The sequence below is a fragment of the Natator depressus genome, chromosome 12 (assembly GCF_965152275.1).
Source record: "Natator depressus isolate rNatDep1 chromosome 12, rNatDep2.hap1, whole genome shotgun sequence".
NCBI lineage: Eukaryota > Metazoa > Chordata > Testudines > Cheloniidae > Natator > Natator depressus.
In genome coordinates this window covers 20,934,771-20,956,314 of record NC_134245.1, presented here as the reverse complement: position 1 = coordinate 20,956,314, position 21,544 = coordinate 20,934,771, and the positions used below count along the sequence as shown (strand labels likewise).

General features: G+C 50.3%; 1 protein-coding gene across 4 annotated transcripts in view; it reads right to left on the bottom strand.

Moving 5' to 3' along the window:
- VSTM2B (V-set and transmembrane domain containing 2B) overlaps nt 1-21,113 on the bottom strand; it is a 36,992-nt gene extending 15,879 nt beyond the window's left edge. Inside the window, exons 1-5 of one of the 4 annotated variants that reach the window (XM_074969155.1) lie at nt 21,031-21,113; nt 18,752-19,494; nt 17,777-17,961; nt 16,097-16,126; nt 10,280-10,679 (exon numbers count right to left, since the gene is read on the bottom strand). In XM_074969155.1, the coding sequence (XP_074825256.1) occupies nt 10,280-10,679; nt 16,097-16,126; nt 17,777-17,961; nt 18,752-18,824 (688 nt within the window). In that variant the 5' untranslated portion in view covers nt 18,825-19,494; nt 21,031-21,113. Of the gene's footprint in view, nt 1-10,279; nt 10,680-16,096; nt 16,127-17,776; nt 17,962-18,751; nt 19,587-20,094; nt 20,214-20,732; nt 20,911-21,030 lie in introns of those variants that run through there. The other 3 variants (XM_074969153.1, XM_074969152.1, XM_074969154.1) reach the window with 3 other exon arrangements.
- Between the last annotated feature and the right edge of the window lie 431 nt (nt 21,114-21,544).

Below are 21,544 nucleotides of genomic sequence, written 5' to 3'. Positions count from 1 at the left end.
CGATGAAGTGAGCTGTAGCTCACGAAAGCTTACGCTCAAATAAATTGGTTAGTCTCTAAGGTGCCACAAGTACTCCTTTTCTTTTTGATTTAAAAATGAGATTTTGTATAAACAGTACATTTGGGGGGTTTTACTTGCCTTCTGGTTTTTAGAGTGCACTCGGGCCACATTTTCAAACTTTCCTCTACAACCATGACAGCTAGAAACTATTTTTAAAGTGAAAGCTGGGATATTTGTGTGTTCAGATGACTCCAGGAGCTGGACTTCAAAAGAAACACGAACTATTGTAAGGCTTACAACAAAACTGCAAAAGATGACAATTTAACTTCACTGTAGTAAGCTAGTAGTAAACACTATGCCCTGTATTAAGTGTTCACAGGAGTGGGGCCTTAGGTAGCAAACAAGGTTTTACCATTCATAGGTCCAACACTTGTCAGTGAAGTAGCTTTGACTTCACAGGAGAAATCCCTATATGTTGTTAATTAGCATTTAAATCTGGAAGTTTCTGAATTACTGAAGTCAATGTACTTTTACTTTGGGATTTTCCAGACAATAACTATCTCCCTTCCATAGGTCAAAGAATAAGTATTAGGTGTGTTAGCAGAGTACTTCACATGATTAAGACATAGTGAGGTTCACGAGCAGTCTTGAAATCTCAGGCCCCAGTCTACATGGGAAAAGTAAATATTTTAAGAGCTGCGAACCTCAGTCTCTATGAAGAAGAGATCACCCTCCCCCTGTCTATACATACATACGTTCATAAATGTTTGTGTGTGCACCTGTGCGCATGCACACACACTTTCCATTGGTGAATCTGACAAAAGGGACAGCCACCATCCTCTTCTGGATTAAAAGAAAGTAGCTGTAACACTTTCCATTGAGAGCTATGAAATACAATTTTTACAAAAACAGTCAACAAGACACTTGCTAGGGAAAAAGTGTAGGCAGAGGGATAACAGTGAATGCCATCTTTTTATGTGAAACAGAAGTACAAGAAGTAAAAACAAAAACAAAAAACCAATAGGATTCAGATTAGAAGCACTTGGAAGCACACTGCTTTTTTATATCTACAAGGCAAGTAAAATGTGTTTTAGTTAAACTAAGCTAGAGTATGTCTGAAAATTGACTAATATGATAGATATAAGATAGCATCAAATGAATTGTTAATCCTGTCATAATTAGTCTTGAGGTTAACACCTGTCATTAGCACATTCAAAAAGAACATTCTGCTTCATACCACTAATCTATGCAAATATATGGGCAGGCCTCAGCAAGTTATTGTAACCACTTGACATCATAACTAAATTTTTTTTCTCCGACTGGGTCACAATAAGCTCTGTATTGCAAACACACCAGCTTCTCCACAGAACACAGTTGCTGTTCGGTCAAACTGCTCTACTTTCCTGTTAACACAATTGCCTCCCAACTGAGGACAGCCTAGCAACACAAAATACTTGGCTGTTAACTGCTGTTGTGACAAATAATACTATTTTGCTGACACCCCCATTTTATTACTGACACATAGAATTGCTTTGCCATTATCTAATTTTAACAACACATAGTAAATAGCAATTGTGAACCTGTCACAATACTCACTGCTTTAACAGAGCTAAATTAAAACCTATAATGAAGCCATCTTATTACTAACACAGTCCTGTCAGACTGGTAAGTAAAGACAAACTACTGTCTTTATAGGACTATTATCAGACTCATTTTCTAGCAGATGCTGTCATACTTTTGCTTTTCAACTACAAACCCCACTATAATAATCCTCTTTATAACTAGGTTTGATTATTGCATTCTTGGCTCCCAATGCTGGTGTTATAAAAGTATTTTAAGTGTACTACTTTAAAGATTAGGGGAATACAATATTAAATATTACAATACAATCCACCCCCTAAAAATGAATACATTAACGCTATACCAATATACTGGAGTCCTCAACTATCTATTACCAGCTTCTCTTGCAAGAAGTACTGATTGTGAACAAGTTCTACACATTAGAGACTGATTTTGCAAAACAACCACCGGACATGTACCTTCAAAATTTGCAAAGTATTCTTGTTTGCATGCACAGAAACCATGCAACTTATATGCTTGAGTACACAGACAGACATTTAGGCACATAGTTTTCGACCTCCAAATGACCATTTTTCACTCATAAATGGATACATGGGCAAGTATTATTGATGCAAATGCAATTTAGAAAGCTCTTTGAAAATGTAGTCCACAATAGATAAGGCTCTCCAAACATTTAAAAAGAAACTGGAGCCCAGTTTCCATTACTTTTTCTAATACTTTTTCTTTATTACAATTTACACATACTTTAAAATATATAAATAAACGTCTAGCTTTCTTTGTTCTAGTCTGGCATAGGCTAGTATACTTTTGCATTGCAGGTGAGAGCTAATTAAATAAATAATATTTTTCACAATAATTAGCCTGGCCTAACTCGTTTGTGCTGAAGACATTGCAACAGAGTTCTTACTTTTGTCCAGTCTATGAACTAATCAATATCACATTACAAAAAAGCACTTGACCTCACTTGTCCCTACTGGAAACCAAGAGAATCCTTAATATGCCTAGCTTTTAAAACATTAGCGATGTGTATTTAATGAGAAATTCCTTTTGCACTTTTATCACTCAGTGACATTTAGGAGCTTATTCTGATTTCATTAATGCCCAGTGTATCTTGGTATCGTACTTCATGTATATGAAAAAGGCAATATGACCAAGATTTCATTTACATTGTGCAATGGCAGTAGTCAGCCTCTTGGAATGTGGAGAGTGATCTCACTGAAAGCACCAGGTGCAGACATTGGGGAGCTGGGAAAGTGGGGAAACTGAACTATATAAAAAGTTACAAGGTTTTGCCTTTCCAAGTTACTGTATGAAAAACTGATGCATAAAAGGTAAATTAGCTCCACTGGAAACTCTTTGGACTGACATGCATCAGACCAGCCCGAGCCTGACTAAACTCTAAAGCAGAGCTTTAGACCCAAGCTGTAGTTTTTGTCCCCAATTCCAGTCTCAAACTGAGCCCAAATCCAATCTGAACAAAGGGCTTCCAACAAACCACAACAAAGGGCTATCACAACAAATCTAAGTGCTTACAGCACTCTAACTTCCCTGCTCTGACAACACACCTTCTGCAGTCCCCATAGCAGGCGCTAATGTCTTCTCACCTCAGTGGATTCTCTGATCCAAACTTTGTGGCTCCATGGCCCATCCCAGCTCAAGGCCTGTCTACATATATGCACTCCCCTCCAATGGAACTGGGAGTTCTGCATGCACAACGACTACAGAATTAGGCGCTTTCATTGGCTATATTATCTCAGAACATATGCTCCAACAGAGAAGGCACAAACAGGGATTTCTTTAGCATCAGCCAGAAAAGGCTTTTTTTTTCTTTTTTTTGCACTCATTTGCTTCCCTACTATGAACAATCCATCTCTGCATTCAGGCTCGAGTTTTGCAGTGTACTTCCGAGCATTTCAAGCATAATGAAGAATAGCTTTTTGTTCCACATTCTTATCTTTGTTTATTTTATTTAAAGGCTTCTGCTTCAGAACTTTGTGACTAGAGATCAAGCAAATAAAAGGGAATTCTGAAGCTCCTATTTGTAATCTATGTTCAAAGCACAGGTTCATCTAAAATCTGCCCCAGAGCCAGTACATAGGCATATATTTGGGGCAATCCATAAATTATGGGACACATTTTTGGTGATTACCCCCTTGTAACACTGAAACATGCAAAACGAAGGACCCACCTACCCCATAATGTGTTACATAGCTTACGGGCAGCCCCTTTTAGACATTCTTTACAAGACTGTTGTGCAGACAACGCAGCCGACTTGTCTTTCAGGAGATAAATATGTAGATTATATGTGTCTGTCACTTAATCAGAGTGTAAGGTTTGTCTTGTTAAGGCAGTGGACTGAAATTCAGGAGGCATGGGTTCAATTTCTAGCTATGCCACAGCTTGGGCAAATCACTTGATCTTTTCTCCCTTCCACCCTTTGTCGGCCTCGTCTATTTAGACTGTACACTCTTTGGGGCAGGGACTTTCTTGTACTGTACAGTTTTAGAGACAAATGTAGAATCCCTAGATAATGGGGCCCTGATACACATAGGGCCACTAAATGCTACTTCAGTACAATAAAGTCAAACACAGATGCACGTCTGAAAACTTTAATGCTCTGCATGTTGTTATACTTGTTCAGCCTGATTTTATTTGACAGTTCTAGTTTAACTTTTATTTTTTGAATTGAGTTTAATTTTGGGGCTCACACAGATGACCCCCAAGTATTACAACATGACTATTATCAAAGGTAATCTTAGTAGTAGAGCTTGCCTTACTTACAGCCTAAGTAACAATTTCCATATTGATTTAAATACTTTAGATAATCCACCTTTATGGCAGGCAAGCAATAATCTCTCTAAATCTCATTAGATCACCGCTCTGTTGTTTTATATATTAGTTTAAATATTACAGATAATCTTCTATTTGACACGCTAATATTTGACATATTATGCAACAATTTTACAACAACTTTGGCTTTGTTCTCTTCTATCTTTACAAAGCTGATCAGAAGTTTGCACTACCTGCTATTTTGAACTACAGGCCCGTGATGCTGGAAGTAGGGAAGCTTGGGGTGCTACCACACCCCGCTTGCTTGAAGTAGTAATGCCAAACGCATGGTTTCCACCATTAGCACCCCCACTCTAAACATTGTTCCAGCACCCCTGCTACAGCCTACAGGCCCCATAGTATGGATTTCCCATTTAGATCTGGGTCTGTCAAATGGAACTACGTATCCTTTAGAAAATGTCTATAATAGCCACATCTAATCCACTTTAAAATCAATCAGAAAATAAAAAGGACCACGTTTTTGTCCTTGAATGCATGCATGGGACTCCCACTGAAGAGCCCTGCAAGCACATTTGAGGGCAGCAATTGACCCTATAATTAAAACTGCTCGAGTATCGTACACAGGAAGCCCTATACCACTACACTGAAAGTACTGGGAACAGGAGGAGTCCCAAATTATCCAGCAAACAGTAGCCCGTATCATGTCGTCAACTTTTACACTGAACAGCCCATTGAAATAAACAGGAGCTCGTCTTAAAAACTGATGGCAACTATATACCCTGTGTTTGGGACCATTTCTGCTTTTATTTAATGACAAAACCCCACATAATATATGAGTAGGAGGATTAGGTCTTTTATAACTAAAAATGTTTTGGGGCTTATGGCATTACAAACATTCTACTAATGATGTTGTGCACATTTTTAAAGTGCAAATAACTGGACATACATTATTTATATAGTGCCATCAGTGTGTTTTACAAAACCCAGAACAACATAAGACGATGTGTGTAATTTTGCTAAACGGAATAGATCTGTGGGACAGATAGTTAATGCTACAGTGGAAAGACTGACTTCTGCCACTCAACTGTCACACTTTGCATTTCCTTTAATAAAGGGCAATATTCCCACAGAGCCAACCGTGACCACGCATGTTTTTCTTGTTTTAAAATATTTTCTACAATAGGTACTGTATTATTTATGGTAAATGGACTACTTTCCATCAAAATCCATTCAGTATGTTTGGTCAATAACATTTTATTTAAGAAGCATATATTGATAATTAATTATTGCTTTACAGGTTATTAATATGGGCCCAGTAATGGGAACCCTTACTTAGATGAGTAGTTGCATTAAAGCCCATGGATCCACTCAGGCAATAGGGTTTGCAAGGCAGTGACCTATATTACCACTTTTAACAGATGTCTTATTGAGTTCATATTTGCTCCCTTCCCTGTGCAGTTTCCTTTTATTCAGTTCACACCTTTCTTGATGGTCTGTACACTTCCTCTACTGCCTGTTGATGCTTCTACCATGTTATGCCATATCCTCACCTGCTGTCTTACCCATTAAGGGTCCTAATCTCGCATTTTCCAATAAATTGGGATTACTACTATGCTAACAAGATATCCCACAGCACACTGAATGCTGAACAGACTGGAGAGCCAGAAAGGCAAGTGTGTAGTTGGACAAGAAGGTAGTAGGGGCACAGTGAGAAGGCTTCCCAAACAAAAAGATATGCACAGCCCTTCTGGATGCATTGCCAATTGCATCACTCACCAGCTTCAGATCTAGAGCTGTGTAGAAATGAGGTGGCAAGGTCATAGTGTAAAACTTTACATACCCTCTCGCTAACTTTGGGTTTAGCTATTCATTTTGGAATTTAGCTCAGGCAGGAATGCAGGCAAATAGATCTCCAGTTACTGCTGCTCAGCTCCTACACCAACAATCAATGGTACCTGGAGCATTTGTACTTCTGCATATGGAACAGCCCTTCTTTGTGGGATGCATACTCACTTTCCTCTTCTAGTTTCCCTTGTGAAAAGCTACTACATACCCTCGGACAAATCTGCAGTGTGCATGGGGAGTTAGAGCCTAGCAACGTGAGTTGTCAGATGCTTTTCCCACTGGTGCTACAGATACCCTGTATTTCCACAGCTATTGACTCATACTGAGCCTCTGTAAGCCAGCACAGGATTTAGTGTCTTATGGGCTCATTCACCTCTGATTGTAGAGGTTTGACTTGGACTGTCAGCCCTATTCAGTGAAGAGCTAAACAAGAAACTGCCATGAGTGGGTCAACTCAAAATAAGGCTTCTTTTCTGAGAGCAAGACAAAGAAAGAGAAGCCATTATTTATGAAAAAAGCCTAATTACCTCAGTCAAAATATCTCCTAAACACCAGCCATTAAAATATTAATTATTAGACGCCTCGCAGGGTGATGCTGACTGTTTCTTTCAACACATTTAAAGAGATGTTAGTGTTTGTGCAAGCACATGTCCAAGTAAGAGCCCTAGAGTGAAGACTTTTCTATTTTTCCACAAAAACGGGCAAAACACTAGTACTGGTAATGTCACCTTCCCCTAAAGCACCTTGCCCCTGTGCCTTAGTTCTGAGAAGGAGGGACCGCTCCATTCAAATCTGTGTCTCTCTACAGCAAAAATGGCATCAGCTGCAACTGTGGTTTTTAGGATGCGGACATCAGTTCCCTAGAATCTGGACAGCAACCACCAGTTTGTTTCACAAAGGCCAATAAATAGCCATCAGATGGCAATAACTTTCAGTCACGATCAATCTTGGAATGCATTAGAAAGAGCAACTTGGTGGTCCAAGTCTTCATGTTACTAATCCCTTGAGCGGTATAGTGGATCTCCTTCCCATACCGACATTTTATTATCAGAATAATTCTACGCTGATCCTACCTGTGCAAAACTATGGAAATGGTAACAGACCAAAGTAAAATGTTGTCATTTGGTGACTCCTGAGTCAAGTGGAGGAAAAGCCCATTATCGTCACAAGACACAAGCACAGAATATAAAACACAATGTATTATCTGCAGGTAGACACAAGTAATGGCTCCTGCACACCTTATTAAATAAGCCCTATGACAGCTAGCAACTACCCAAGCTCTACAGAACCATCTCAACTTTCTTCCTGAAAGGTAACCAACTTGTATGCCATTGTGTGGCGGTGTTCATTGATGCTAGCCTGTGCAAAGAGGATGTCACAACAGCAAATCTTGGTTTAGCCTATTTTGTAAGGGTGTCCAAATGGAGACTCTCCCTGACAGGACTACAAGATGCTTTTCTGCATTCCACCATCTTTCACTTGATTTAAATGAGCCCAGTATCTCCATATCTGGCTGCAACAGTTGTGTTTTATTTTAGGAAATTAATCCAGTCTAGGAATGATGTAGCAGTGACACATCCCCTAACAACAGGCATGTAAAAATCAGGCTAGACAGCAATTTAGATAATCTAGGCAGCAGATCTTGCCCTAACAGACACTGCTAACGTGGTCTCTTGGCTGCACACACTCATGCACATCTGTTAAGGTGGCACTGTGCCAATTACAATTTGAGCAGACTGTTTTATCAGGGCTTATGCACTATGCAAGTGTTGACTTAGATGGGCAGGTTGCATAACAGTACATATCCTAAATGAGACCTCTTTTATATAGCAAGACCCTTCCTTGTGTCAGTAATGAAACACTGGCATCACAAGGCTTTTTAATCCTCCACATATCTGTTAAACTTAGATCAACAGGGGGAAGGGGAAGACGTGAAAACAACATGCAAAGCCAATTCTGACTGCTAAAATGACAATCTACATGTTTAATGGAAAAGAATGGCTCACAGGTATTCTATTGTTCTAGTTTAATTCCCTGGTGTCACTGTCAGCCATGGGAATATCTACAACCAATAGTGCACACAGAAAGGTTTAAGACAGAACTTTTTCATTTGTCTTGAAAAGTCACTATTAGACAGATGGCATGCCATCCTCACTAGCCCAACAGTACACAATACTCTTTCAGATGGTACAAAACAAAACCCAGATTTCACAGGATGATGTTTGACTGTGCAAAGAACAGAGATAGGTAAAAATCACAGAAGACAGTTTATCTGTGAGCTACATACAGTTCCTGGATAGTAACAGCTGACATGCTTGGTTTCAATTATCTGATCCAAAGCCTGTAAATATTTGATGCAAGAGTGTAAATGGGAATAAAGAAAGGTGTATATTTCCATTTAAAGATGAGTCTCGCTCCAAAAGCCCTCTCCTGTGAGGTAACCTCAATTCTTTTTCTGAGCATGCTCAACTATCCATATGTCATCTTCCATATATACAGGCATGATTACTTGCTCTACATTATGTAAAAGATAGTGGCCAACACATGAACCAAACACAGCCAGAATAATGCTGAATATCTTGACAGTCTTCACAATGCAGAACAAAAAGGGCCAGATCCTGCTACCACTAAAGTAAATGGAATTTTAGAACTGACCTCAATGGGAGCAGGATTGAGCCATAATACAGAAATAATTACTGTGATGAAAGAAATTAACTTAGCTTAGAAAGGCTTCTCAGTGTTTGCATTTGCAAGTTTTGTTAAAAGAAATGGTAATATAATCACTTTGAATGCTAAAAGCTAAAATATAGAATCATTGTACAGCAGCTGACATTTAGCCTTCTTCTGTCCTAATTCTGCATAACGTTCTATGTGGGATCAAGGGCTTGCCCATAGAGGTCAACATGTAGCACTGAAGCTTTAAGACCTCTATAGAAAAATTGTAACATTTTACTTTATGAATGTTGTTACCACTCAAAACCAAACCAAACCAAAAAGCACAGATGTACAAAATTACTTTGAAAATGTAACATTGTATAGTTTATACCTCCATAAAAAGCTCTGGTTTCTATCCTACTCCCAGTGGAGTTCCCCACAAAACTCTCACTGAGTTTAAAATAGTGCAGGATTGAGTCTTAAAACTTGATCCTTTCAACACTTAAATATATAAATACATTTACTCACATACTTAACTATTTGCAGAATTGGAACCTTAGTTTTTACTCCCTTAATTACATTTCTTTCTACTGCTGGTCTGCACTAATATATTTTAATAAAGGCAACAATTTTAAACTATTTATAATGTTGCCATGACAGAGCATCTGAAGTGCTTTATTGCCACTTGGTCCATTCTACCACTCCAACATGTAAAGGTTGTATTATGATTTTAAATGGTCTGTCCTTCAATTCAGACACAATTGCCACCCCCATTTTAATCCATTACTTTCAATACAATTTATGTCTACTTTTATCTATGGAAAGATAAATCCATGATAAGCCTTTAAAGACAACTGAAACATCCATTGAAATAGAAGGTAAATGTTTATTACATGTGCAATCGAAAAACAAAAACAAAAACCATCCATAGTGGAGACCAGGAAACTCTCTGGTAGCTACAATGACTAGGCCGAAAGAATTTGCAATACCGGGGCCAGTAATGGACTTTTTTCCCTTTACTAGCAGATACAATTTGCTGATACCAGTTGGAAAGGAAACCTATGTACTCCACAAACAAACAAACCCTAATCCTCAAAATCCCCCATTTGCAACCCATTCCTCTAGGGCTCCCCACTAGAGGCCTGTTCTCTTAGCTCCCAAATCCCTTTTGCTTAGAGGATTTTGGCCGGGTGCCACGCTGACTCAGAAGGGGGGGGAGGGGCTGAGCCCGAAGAGCCTCCCAATACTACTAACACCCCCGGGCTCACTGTATGGCAGGGCCAGTTTTATGGCCCGTTGTTCCTCCCTGCAGAACACGGAGCCTCGCTCGGCGCCTTGCGCTTCCCCCCGCGCCCCGCTGGGTGTCGCTGCGCTCCCACCGCGCTCCCCGAGCCCGCAGGGCACCTACCTGATCCGTGCTGCTGGCGGAGGATGGCGGCCTTGCCGGGAGGGGGCGAGGCCGAGGAGGACGCCGCGGTGGTGGAAGCGGCGGGCGAGGCGGCCCCGGCCCCGGCCCCGGCCCCCTGGGGCGGCAGCAGGCGCTTCTCCAGGCCGGGCTCGGCGGTGGCCCTGCCGGCCGGGCTGTACCTGCGCGGCCCGCTGCTCTGGATGTGCGACACCGCCTCGGCCGCCTGCATGTCGGGCGGGGCGAAGCGCGACAGGACCCGCAGCAGCGCCTGGGCTTTGTGCTCCTGGGTCTCGTCGTCGCTGTAGTCCGACACCCGGCACTCGTACACGCCCTCGTCCTGCCGCCGCACGCCGGACAGCCGCAGCCGGTGCGAGATGTCATTGCCCTGGACCCGCACCGTCTGCAAGAGACCACAGCCCGCGGCCGGTCACTGCCCCGCGCAGCCCCGCCGGCGGTCAGCAGCCTGCCCCGGTGCCGGGCCCTGCCCCGAACCTGGCCCAGGGCGCCTCCCCTCCGATCGCCTCCCCGAGCCTGGCCCAGGGCGCCTCCCCTCCGATCGCCTCCCCGAGCCTGGCCCAGGGCGCCTCCCCTCCGATCGCCTCCCCGAGCCTGGCCCAGGGCGCCTCCCCTCCGATCTCCTCCCCGAGCCTGCCCCAGGGCACCTCCCCTCCGATCGCCTCCCCGAGCCTGGCCCAGGGCGCCTCCCCTCCGATCGCCTCCCCGAGCCTGCCCCAGGGCGCCTCCCTTCCGATCTCCTCCCCGAGCCTGGCCCAGGGCGCCTCCCCTCCGATCGCCTCCCCGAGCCTGCCCCAGGGCGCCTCCCCTCCGATCTCCTCCCGAGCCTGGCCCAGGGCGCCTCCCCTCCGATCGCCTCCCCGAGCCTGGCCCAGGGCGCCTCCCGTCCGATCTCCTCCCCGAGCCTAGCCCAGTGCGCCTCCCCTCCGATCGCCTCCCCGAGCCTGGCCCAGGGCGCCTCCCCTCCGATCGCCTCCCCGAGCCTGGCCCAGGGCGCCTCCCCTCCGATCGCCTCCCCGAGCCTGGCCCAGGGCGCCTCCCCTCCGATCTCCTCCCCGAGCCTGCCCCAGGGCACCTCCCCTCCGATCGCCTCCCCGAGCCTGGCCCAGGGCGCCTCCCCTCCGATCGCCTCCCCGAGCCTGCCCCAGGGCGCCTCCCTTCCGATCTCCTCCCCGAGCCTGGCCCAGGGCGCCTCCCCTCCGATCGCCTCCCCGAGCCTGCCCCAGGGCGCCTCCCCTCCGATCTCCTCCCGAGCCTGGCCCAGGGCGCCTCCCCTCCGATCGCCTCCCCGAGCCTGGCCCAGGGCGCCTCCCGTCCGATCTCCTCCCCGAGCCTAGCCCAGTGCGCCTCCCCTCCGATCGCCTCCCCGAGCCTGGCCCAGGGCGCCTCCCCTCCGATCTCCTCCCCGAGCCTGCCCCAGGGCGCCTCCCCTCCGATCGCCTCCCCGAGCCTGCCCCAGGGCGCCCCCCCGAGCCTGGCCCAGGGCGCCTCCCCTCCGATCGCCTCCCCGAGCCTGGCCCAGGGCGCCTCCCCTCCGATCGCCTCCCCGAGCCTGCCCCAGGGCGCCTCCCTTCCGATCTCCTCCCCGAGCCTGGCCCAGGGCGCCTCCCCTCCGATCGCCTCCCCGAGCCTGCCCCAGGGCGCCTCCCCTCCGATCTCCTCCCGAGCCTGGCCCAGGGCGCCTCCCCTCCGATCGCCTCCCCGAGCCTGGCCCAGGGCGCCTCCCGTCCGATCTCCTCCCCGAGCCTAGCCCAGTGCGCCTCCCCTCCGATCGCCTCCCCGAGCCTGGCCCAGGGCGCCTCCCCTCCGATCGCCTCCCCGAGCCTGGCCCAGGGCGCCTCCCCTCCGATCGCCTCCCCGAGCCTGCCCCAGGGCGCCTCCCCTCCGATCGCCTCCCCGAGCCTGCCCCAGGGCGCCCCCCCGAGCCTGGCCCAGGGCGCCTCCCCTCCGATCGCCTCCCCGAGCCTGGCCCAGGGCGCCTCCCCTCCGATCGCCTCCCCGAGCCTGCCCCAGGGCGCCTCCCCTCCGATCGCCTCCCCGAGCCTGCCCCAGGGCGCCCCCCCGAGCCTGGCCCAGGGCGCCTCCCCTCCGATCGCCTCCCCGAGCCTGGCCCAGGGCGCCTCCCCTCCGATCGCCTCCCCGAGCCTGCCCCAGGGCGCCTCCCCTCCGATCTCCTCCCGAGCCTGGCCCAGGGCGCCTCCCCTCCGATCGCCTCCCCGAGCCTGGCCCAGGGCGCCTCCCCTCCGATCTCCTCCCGAGCCTGGCCCAGGGCGCCTCCCCTCCGATCGCCTCCCCGAGCCTGGCCCAGGGCGCCTCCCCTCCGATCGCCTCCCCGAGCCTGGCCCAGGGCGCCTCCCCTCCGATCTCCTCCCCGAGCCTGCCCCAGGGCACCTCCCCTCCGATCGCCTCCCCGAGCCTGGCCCAGGGCGCCTCCCCTCCGATCGCCTCCCCGAGCCTGCCCCAGGGCGCCTCCCTTCCGATCTCCTCCCCGAGCCTGGCCCAGGGCGCCTCCCCTCCGATCGCCTCCCCGAGCCTGCCCCAGGGCGCCTCCCCTCCGATCTCCTCCCGAGCCTGGCCCAGGGCGCCTCCCCTCCGATCGCCTCCCCGAGCCTGGCCCAGGGCGCCTCCCGTCCGATCTCCTCCCCGAGCCTAGCCCAGTGCGCCTCCCCTCCGATCGCCTCCCCGAGCCTGGCCCAGGGCGCCTCCCCTCCGATCGCCTCCCCGAGCCTGGCCCAGGGCGCCTCCCCTCCGATCGCCTCCCCGAGCCTGGCCCAGGGCGCCTCCCCTCCGATCGCCTCCCCGAGCCTGCCCCAGGGCGCCTCCCCTCCGATCGCCTCCCCGAGCCTGGCCCAGGGCGCCTCCCCTCCGATCGCCTCCCCGAGCCTGGCCCAGGGCGCCTCCCCTCCGATCGCCTCCCCGAGCCTGGCCCAGGGCGCCTCCCCTCCGATCGCCTCCCCGAGCCTGGCCCAGGGCGCCTCCCCTCCGATCGCCCCCCCGAGCCTGGCCCAGGGCGCCTCCCCTCCGATCGCCTCCCCGAGCCTGGCCCAGGGCGCCTCCCCTCCGATCGCCTCCCCGAGCCTGCCCCAGGGCGCCCCCCCGAGCCTGGCCCAGGGCGCCTCCCCTCCGATCGCCTCCCCGAGCCTGGCCCAGGGCGCCTCCCCTCCGATCGCCTCCCCGAGCCTGCCCCAGGGCGCCTCCCCTCCGATCTCCTCCCGAGCCTGGCCCAGGGCGCCTCCCCTCCGATCGCCTCCCCGAGCCTGGCCCAGGGCGCCTCCCCTCCGATCGCCTCCCCGAGCCTGGCCCAGGGCGCCTCCCCTCCGATCTCCTCCCCGAGCCTGCCCCAGGGCGCCTCCCCTCCGATCGCCTCCCCGAGCCTGCCCCAGGGCGCCTCCCCTCCGATCTCCTCCCGAGCCTGGCCCAGGGCGCCTCCCCTCCGATCGCCTCCCCGAGCCTGGCCCAGGGCGCCTCCCCTCCGATCGCCTCCCCGAGCCTGCCCCAGGGCGCCTCCCCTCCGATCGCCTCCCCGAGCCTGGCCCAGGGCGCCTCCCCTCCGATCTCCTCCCCGAGCCTGCCCCAGGGCGCCTCCCCTCCGATCGCCTCCCCGAGCCTGGCCCAGGGCGCCTCCCCTCCGATCTCCTCCCCGAGCCTGGCCCAGTGCACCTGCCCCCGGCCCCAGTGCACTTCCCCTCTGATCTCCTCCCCGAGCCTGCCCCAATGCACCTGCCCCCGGCCCCAATGCACCTCCCCTTCTCCCCCTTGCCTGCCATAATGCATGCCCCACCCCACAGCCTACCTCAATGCACCTCCCCCAATCTCCTCCTGGAGCCTGCCCCAATGTACCTCCCCCCTTATCCCCTCCCTGAGACTGCCCCAGTGCTCCTCCCTCTGCCCCCAAACCTGCCCCAATGCACCTCCTCCCAATCTCCTTCCCGAGCCTGCCCCAATGCACCTCCCATCTGATCTCCTCCTGGAGCCTGCCCCAGTGTACCTCCCTCTGCCCCTGAGCCTACCCCAATGCACCTCCCCGATCTCCTCCCCCAGTCTGCTCCAATGCACCCTCCCTCTGCCCCAATGCACCTTTCCCTCTTGCCGCAGCCCCAAGCCTGCTCCTCCCAGAAATTAATGCATCTCCCCTCCAGCCTGCTTTACCACCTCTAAGAATTTAGAGTATCTCCCCTCCAATAAGCAAACACGTAGCATCTGAGACCACCCCAGCTGCTCTGCAAAATCAAATCTCTCTCCTTCTGTAATCCAACCTTCCAGCTCCTCCTTAAAATAAATGACTCCCTCCCCCAAATTACCAAGTCACTGAACCTATTCCAGCCCTTCCAAAATTAAATGCAGTAAGTGATGCATACTCTAGTCAAGCACCAAGCTACCGAATCCACCACTTCCGAAGAACAACGTACTCAACAGTGCACCCACCCATTGCACTCATACACCCTTCAGCTCCAAAATGCATCTCTTTCCTTCCCTCCCAGAAATCAAATACAAAAACACACAACCATTGCTCCTACCCCATTATCTTCTATAAATACTGTAAGCACTGCATTTCCCCATCAAAGTCCAAAACCCAGCCATCAATTCCTGTTCTTCTTTTCCAAACTGAATGCACCTCTTCACAGCACTCAAATCACCAGCCACTAATCCTGTCCCTCCCTCTTCCCAAGGTTCATACATTAAACATGCCATCTTCTTTCTACATTTATTGTTAAAAAGCCACTAATCCTGCCCTCATCCCCTTCCAAAACTGAAGGCATCTCCCAACTAAAACCAACAGTCAGCCACTAATCCTCCAATTGCCTTTCTAAAAATAAATCTGAGGAGTAATCTTTCCCCAAAATGAAACACACCCACTTAATCCTCCCAACTCCAACACCTCACCTGCTAAAAACAATGCATTTCCTCTCTCTTACCCCCTACAAAGTGGAATATAAGCCACCACCCAGCCACTAACCGTCCCCTCCCTTCTAAAAATACACGTCTTAACTAATGCATCTCTCCCTACCCCCAATCCAACACAAAATACCCAAATATCTTCATATGTAGTGGCCAGACTGCCCACACCATCCCCAAGTCTGACACCCTAGCCATTACCTAATACCTTCTACCCTCAGATATCCCCATTATAAACACAGGATGAAGGATCAAACTCTGCTAGCTTTACTAATTGCCTTTAATTTCAGTGGGACTATTAGGATGAGATCTTTAATTCACTCAGGCTATCTCTACTCCCAACTGCAGTGTTTAATCTCTGCAAGATTCTCCCTACCTTCCCTAGCATCCTTTTCTTACTCCCTCTAGCCTGCACAGATGGACATAGAAAAGTGACAGTGATGGGATTAAAACCAAACAAATAAATGGGCTTGCCCATGCTCCCAGTGAAATCAGTGACTGGATCGGGCCCCAAATCAACAACACTTGGATATAATGTGCTATAAAGAAATTTGACCTTGCTGGGGGGAGTGGGTTTTCAGTAGTGGGGGCAGCCACATGAAAAGTAGAATTATCATTTGACCAGACCTCCAGTACTTTCCAGGTGAGATCAAAGAAGAGGAGAAAAAACAAATACCTCTTGCCTGGATTTGCAAGTAAAAAACTCCACAGTTAAAATAGCAACAGATGGTAACATTTTGATGGCGATATGGCACACCAAGGAGAGGAAAATATGCACATGCCCACTGTGCTCCGCCATTTCTGTTGCTCTAGAGGGTTAAACTGGCTGAAATCATGTGTTGGGGTGTTACAAAACCAGCATGGACATACAGAAATTGTGCATCACTCTGTTTGATCTGCACTTACGCTGATTTTAGTTGCATCCTTATTTGTTACCTAAAAAAGCAGAGAAGGAAACATGTTAGACTAGACTCCTAAAGCATATTAACATTATTATAAGCACTAAGTCCCCAGCTAAACAGAGGTAGGGCAGACAGATCTTCAGTGCAACTTTCATAACTTGAACTGATTGTGTGTGACTATGGGGAGAATGTGGATTTGATTTAATCAATTGGCGCTCGAGGAACAGGATTGCTTTGGAACAATGTAAGTGGGCTTACTGGATGCCTGTAGTAAAAGTTTTGCCGTTGCTAAGGGATATATGTCTGCAGAAGAATATTTGCTCCTTGTATAAACAGAGCAATGGTAATTGTAAAAAGACCAATTACATTTGAAACAGCTATTTTAGACAGGAGTGGTTGTTTTCTATGGTAGTGCAGAGCCGCGCATGGAAATGACTCGGGGAAGCCAGATTCTGAATTGCTTTAGTGCAGGGATGAGGTCCCTAAACAGCACAAGATCAGATGCAGCTCATCAGTTTTTGGATCGGATTATTTCCTTGTTACAATCAACTTCACTGTAAAAGGAAATGATGCTTCTGATCTCTCTTAATACGCCTCCCAAGGAGATAGTCATTTTCTGGGCATGCCCTGTCACCATTTATTGTAAAAGCAGCTCGCAGTTTTATATAAGGTTAAAGAAGACATTTAAATCCAAGCGATTTATTTCCCTCTCTGACAACAGACTTTACATTACAGCCAGACGGCATCACATTAGTTCGGAGGCTTTATGCTTTGCATCTATATTGGAGCCTTGCAGGAAAACAAGCCTGCCATATAGATAGGACCTGGTGTAGGCATGAGGGGCTCCTCAGGGAGGATCATCAGGCTTAATGGCTCTGTGGTAGGAAAAGGTCAGATGTTGTGTACTTTAGAAAGACACACCTTGGAACGCCTGCTCAAGACTTCCCCTCTGCTGTTTAACCTGGTTTATATACTGGGCAGCATTACGCTGCCAATACAGGGTGTTGCGCCAAGATCTGGGCTGCAGAATAAACTGGGTGATAGGGAAAAGTAGCCTACACATTAAGACTCGAGCCTATATCGAAGCCAAGAGGCCGACTGTGGGTTGAGACAGAATACACAAGATTTACCCTGCTTTCCTTAACGCCTGTTAATCACTTCATTTGAGTATGTGAATAGATCTGCAGAATTGTCCTGCAGGATCTCCAGCTAGGAGCCTATCCCTCTCTCCTCCATCTGCTCTCGTTAATCATCTACAGAGAGGAGCTCATCTTGTTTCATCAACCTCTCCCGCGTTTGTTCGTAGTGATTTCCAGCTCGGTTCAGACTGGCTCAGTTTCGCAGTTGCCTCCCGTTTATCCCCGCTTTGTAATGTAATACAATAAACCCGGTTAAAGCTTAACGATGGGGCTTGCAGTGAGACTGACATTTATATTCTTGAACAACATGTTTACAATCCCCAACGTGCTGTTGGATTTTTGGGGGCGCATGATCACCAATTTCTAGTCTCTCCTCCACTCCCCCATTCCACGGGGGAGTTTAGGATACCAGGGGATAACTACCTACTTCACGGGATGTAACAGGGGACGCTCCTGCCACCGGCAGTGTCCGTTAGCTTTGTTTTAAGCACTCTCTGAGCAGGTTGCACTTAATGAATATGTATGTTTCCGTGGCACTTTGTTACCTTGCTTCTGCTGCCGGGGGCACTGATGGCTAATTCATGGGCAAGTTCTCTGGCTGGTTCTTTAAGGTACCACCACTGGATTTCCAAGGAGTAAGAGGTGGATCCGCTGGCCCGAAAAGCACAAGGCATCTCAATATCATCTCCCTCCCTAACAGTCACATCTTTGGGAACTTCAGTAAATGCAGCTGGGAGGAGAAGATAGAATTACAAGGGCTGGTTAACAGGAGAGATTAAGAGACAAAATCAGTCCGGTTCGTCTTAATCTGATCTGCTTTCACTCGAGGGCTAAAAGCTGTCGGGTAAAAGAGCGTCCCGCCTTCCAGGGCTGAAGACCGAGCTCGGTTCTCCTCCCCCCGCAGCCTGGGCCCCTACCGGTGCATCCACGCCAGTGCCAACGGAGACAAGCCTGGGGAGCGTTTGACAGAAAAGCGCCTCTCGGAAAAGGAGGAAACGGATGTTCAGATTCCCTGGGCCGAAAATCTGCCACACAAATCGACAGCCAACACCTCTGCACGCTTCAGATCGCTCTCCTCCAGACAGCCCGGCGCAGGCAGGCTGCAGACCCTGCTGCGTGCCCTGTGCCTCCCGGCTTCAGACAACTACCCCCCAGTGACCCCCTGAAATTGCCCTCGCGTCACCTCCTTTTCCTCTTCTGTATAACCCCCCCCCCCCCCCCGACCACGTACGCTGCACAAACAGTAAAGTTCTTACAACACAAAGGTGCAAGCCCGTTAGGTCTATTGCGCTCAATAGTGACCGGTGACAGGAACAAGGATTTGATTGATCGGATCTGATAATATAACACAGGTTGTTATCTGCTGGGAACAGAAGTAGAATAACGTTTTACCGAGTCAAACACACGGTCCCCCGGCCACCTTAGACTTCGCCCCGCGCTCTTCTACCGGCTCCCTTTCTAACAAGCTGTGTTTGGGGTGGCGATTCTCTATGGGAAGATTGCGAAAGTTTGCGACTTACCGTTCACTATGAACAGCAGGGGTGCATTGAACATCAGGTAAGAAAGGGCGCCGAACAGCCCTCGATTTCCCATTTCATATATGGAAACTTGAGGGTGGAGGGCAAGTCGAGAATTTAGCGTGACCACAACACAGCTAAGAAATCTGCAATCCCATTGCAAAGGGAAGCCGCGTCTCCGACACTAGTCCAGGGGTACGACTCTTTCCAAAAAAAAAAAAAAAAAGCAAACAGCCACCAAGCTAACTTTTAAAAAAATAAGTAAATCTGGAAGCAAGTATAACATCCACAGCCGGCTGATCAAAGGTGCTGCCGGGAGGAGGGGTAGTTCCTGAGGATGAAACGATCAGTCTTGTCCCGGGTATCTCCCCCCGCTGGATTCTACCCAACACTAAGCGCGATTCAACTTCCTTGCGTTGAACAGGATTTTTTGCCGTCCAGAAGCAGGGGAAGGACCCTGAGCTCCGCTCCAAGACCCATCACAATGGCAAGTCTGGTCTCGGATTCTCAAGGAAGGTCTAAGGAGGCGGCAGGGGATTATTCGCTTCACTCGAAATCTGGGGAGCAATCGATACTTTCCTGTTTGTGGTCCCGGGTGGCTCTGCCGGCGATGGTGATGGCTACAGCCGGGAGGAGCTTTGGCAGGTCCGGATCCGCCGTTTGCTTGTGGCGCGACGTGCGGTCCGGCCCGGGAACCAAACCACAGGCTTCCCCCCCGCCACTCTCACACCAACGCGCGGTTCGACCTATGAGAGGGAATTTCAGGATCTGACGTCCCCGCGTAATGCAGCCCCGAACACCCAAAGCGCATCAGACCGCTGGGGTTGTGCTCCCATCCCTGCAATCGAGCAGCGCAGCGAAAAGCGCCCTCAGTGTGTGCTGACAGTTTCCCCAACAAGGCAGGACAAAACCCGGATCCCTTTGCCCGGCCCCCCACCCCTGCTCCCCAGAGCCTTCGGGTCTGGTTCCGCGTTCGGAGCGCGGGCGCCGGGCTCGGGCTGGGGGCTGCAGGATTCAATCCACCTCCCCCCGTCACTCCCACAGCGGCGCCTTCCCGATCGGCGCCGGGAGCCCCCCAGTGCGGAGCGACCCGAGCCGGGCAGCTCGCCTGTGACTAGCCGGCACAGCTGGGCCCCCAGAACTGCTGGACTTGACGTTAACAGCATCTGGATGGCTGTTCACCAGGCCGGCCAAGCTCCCTGCCCGGCCAGGATTAACACCCAGCCCGCCGCGAACTGCCGTGGGCAGGAATCACCCTCCGCCCCGGCGTGCAGCCGGTCTCTCTCCCCGGGCACCGCTGCTGGGCAGCCCGCAGCCTCCGCAACGCCCGGTCTCCCCCGCCTTACCTGGGGCTCCCGCCGCCTCGCCCACGGCCGGCCCGGCCCGGCTGCTGCCCCATGGCGGGGAAAGCTCGGCGGGGCGAACGAGCAGCCGAAGCGCCCGGCGGAGCCAGCAGCTGTGACCCGGGCAGGTCCGGGGCGCACGGGCCGAGCGAGCGGGGCCCGGGAGCGCTCCGGGGTCCCGGCGTCCGCTCGGGTGCCGCGAGCAGGTGCCGCGCTCGGAGCCGGGGGCCGGGGAGACACAGACTCGTTGATTCAGAGCAAGGCAGGTTTCCGGTTGGGCCCCTGGGCGGGAGGGGGTGTTTCCTGCCCTCATCTAGGGAAACAGACCCTCCCCGCGTCCGCCCCCTCCGGCGGCTGGCCTGGGCAGAGCTGCCGCCGGGCGCGGGGGGACCGCGGGTCCCAGGCGGCGCGGAGCCGCCCCTCGCCCCCTGCAGCAGCTGGGCCAAGCTGCCAACAGACTCGGCGGAGCGAGCCTCGCCTCGCCTCGCCTCCTCGGCCAGCTGCCCGGGACAGGGGCAGAGAAACGCCCCTGCCGCAAACCCAGCTAGGGGGTTACCCCCTGGGAAGCGAAATAACGATGTTACGAGTGTGCAAGTCTACGGAGCCCAGCCCCTGGTCTAGCCCCTGCGCATTTCACCTGCCTCGGCGGAGGAGAATGACAGGATCGGAGTCTGGGGCTCTAGCCGACGCCGGATACTCATAATAAAGTGCAGGGCCAGAGTTCCTCTGGAATTAGTCGTGTTCTGGTTCATGCGATTCCCCGAGGAACTAGGAGGAGCGGGGGATGTGTTTGGAAGAGGGGTGAGTGATGGAAGACAAGGAATTCCACCCTCTACCTCTTCCCAGGCAGAGACTCTATTTGTCCCCTCCTCCTCTTCTCTGTAGTGCTGTGGGTTGTATAATTATTTTGCTAAAGAAATTATAACACACACCACTTACCTCAATCTGCAGCATTTTCCAGTGCTAGTCAACGTTATATGGTCAACCATACAAGTGCTATCATGCACAGTCTTCATTAGAAAGCACACTTCCAGGGAGCTTTTCAATTGGCACTGAAAATTTGCTACAAACTGAAATAGAAGGTGTTGGCAAAGCAATCACAGGAAAGCTTATTTCTTAGACACATTAAACTTAAATTATTTAATCCTTCCTTGTTTATTAACTGAATAGATGACTATCCATCTATTGAGTTAATAAAAGTTACCTTAAATATTTTTATTTTGCATTTGCAGCGTCAAATTTTCAGCATTGGTACTAATCAATAAACTTCCATTTATATGAAATGGTGGGAGACTGTGGCAAATAGCCTCAGTGTGCTCTCTCAACTCAACCACAACCATATCTTTGGATAATAAACACTTGGGGCCTGGAGTTTTTTACTTGAGGAGCCAGTTATAATTACTGAGTTAATGGGAGCATCCCCATGTTAATATTACACTGATATTTCTGATTA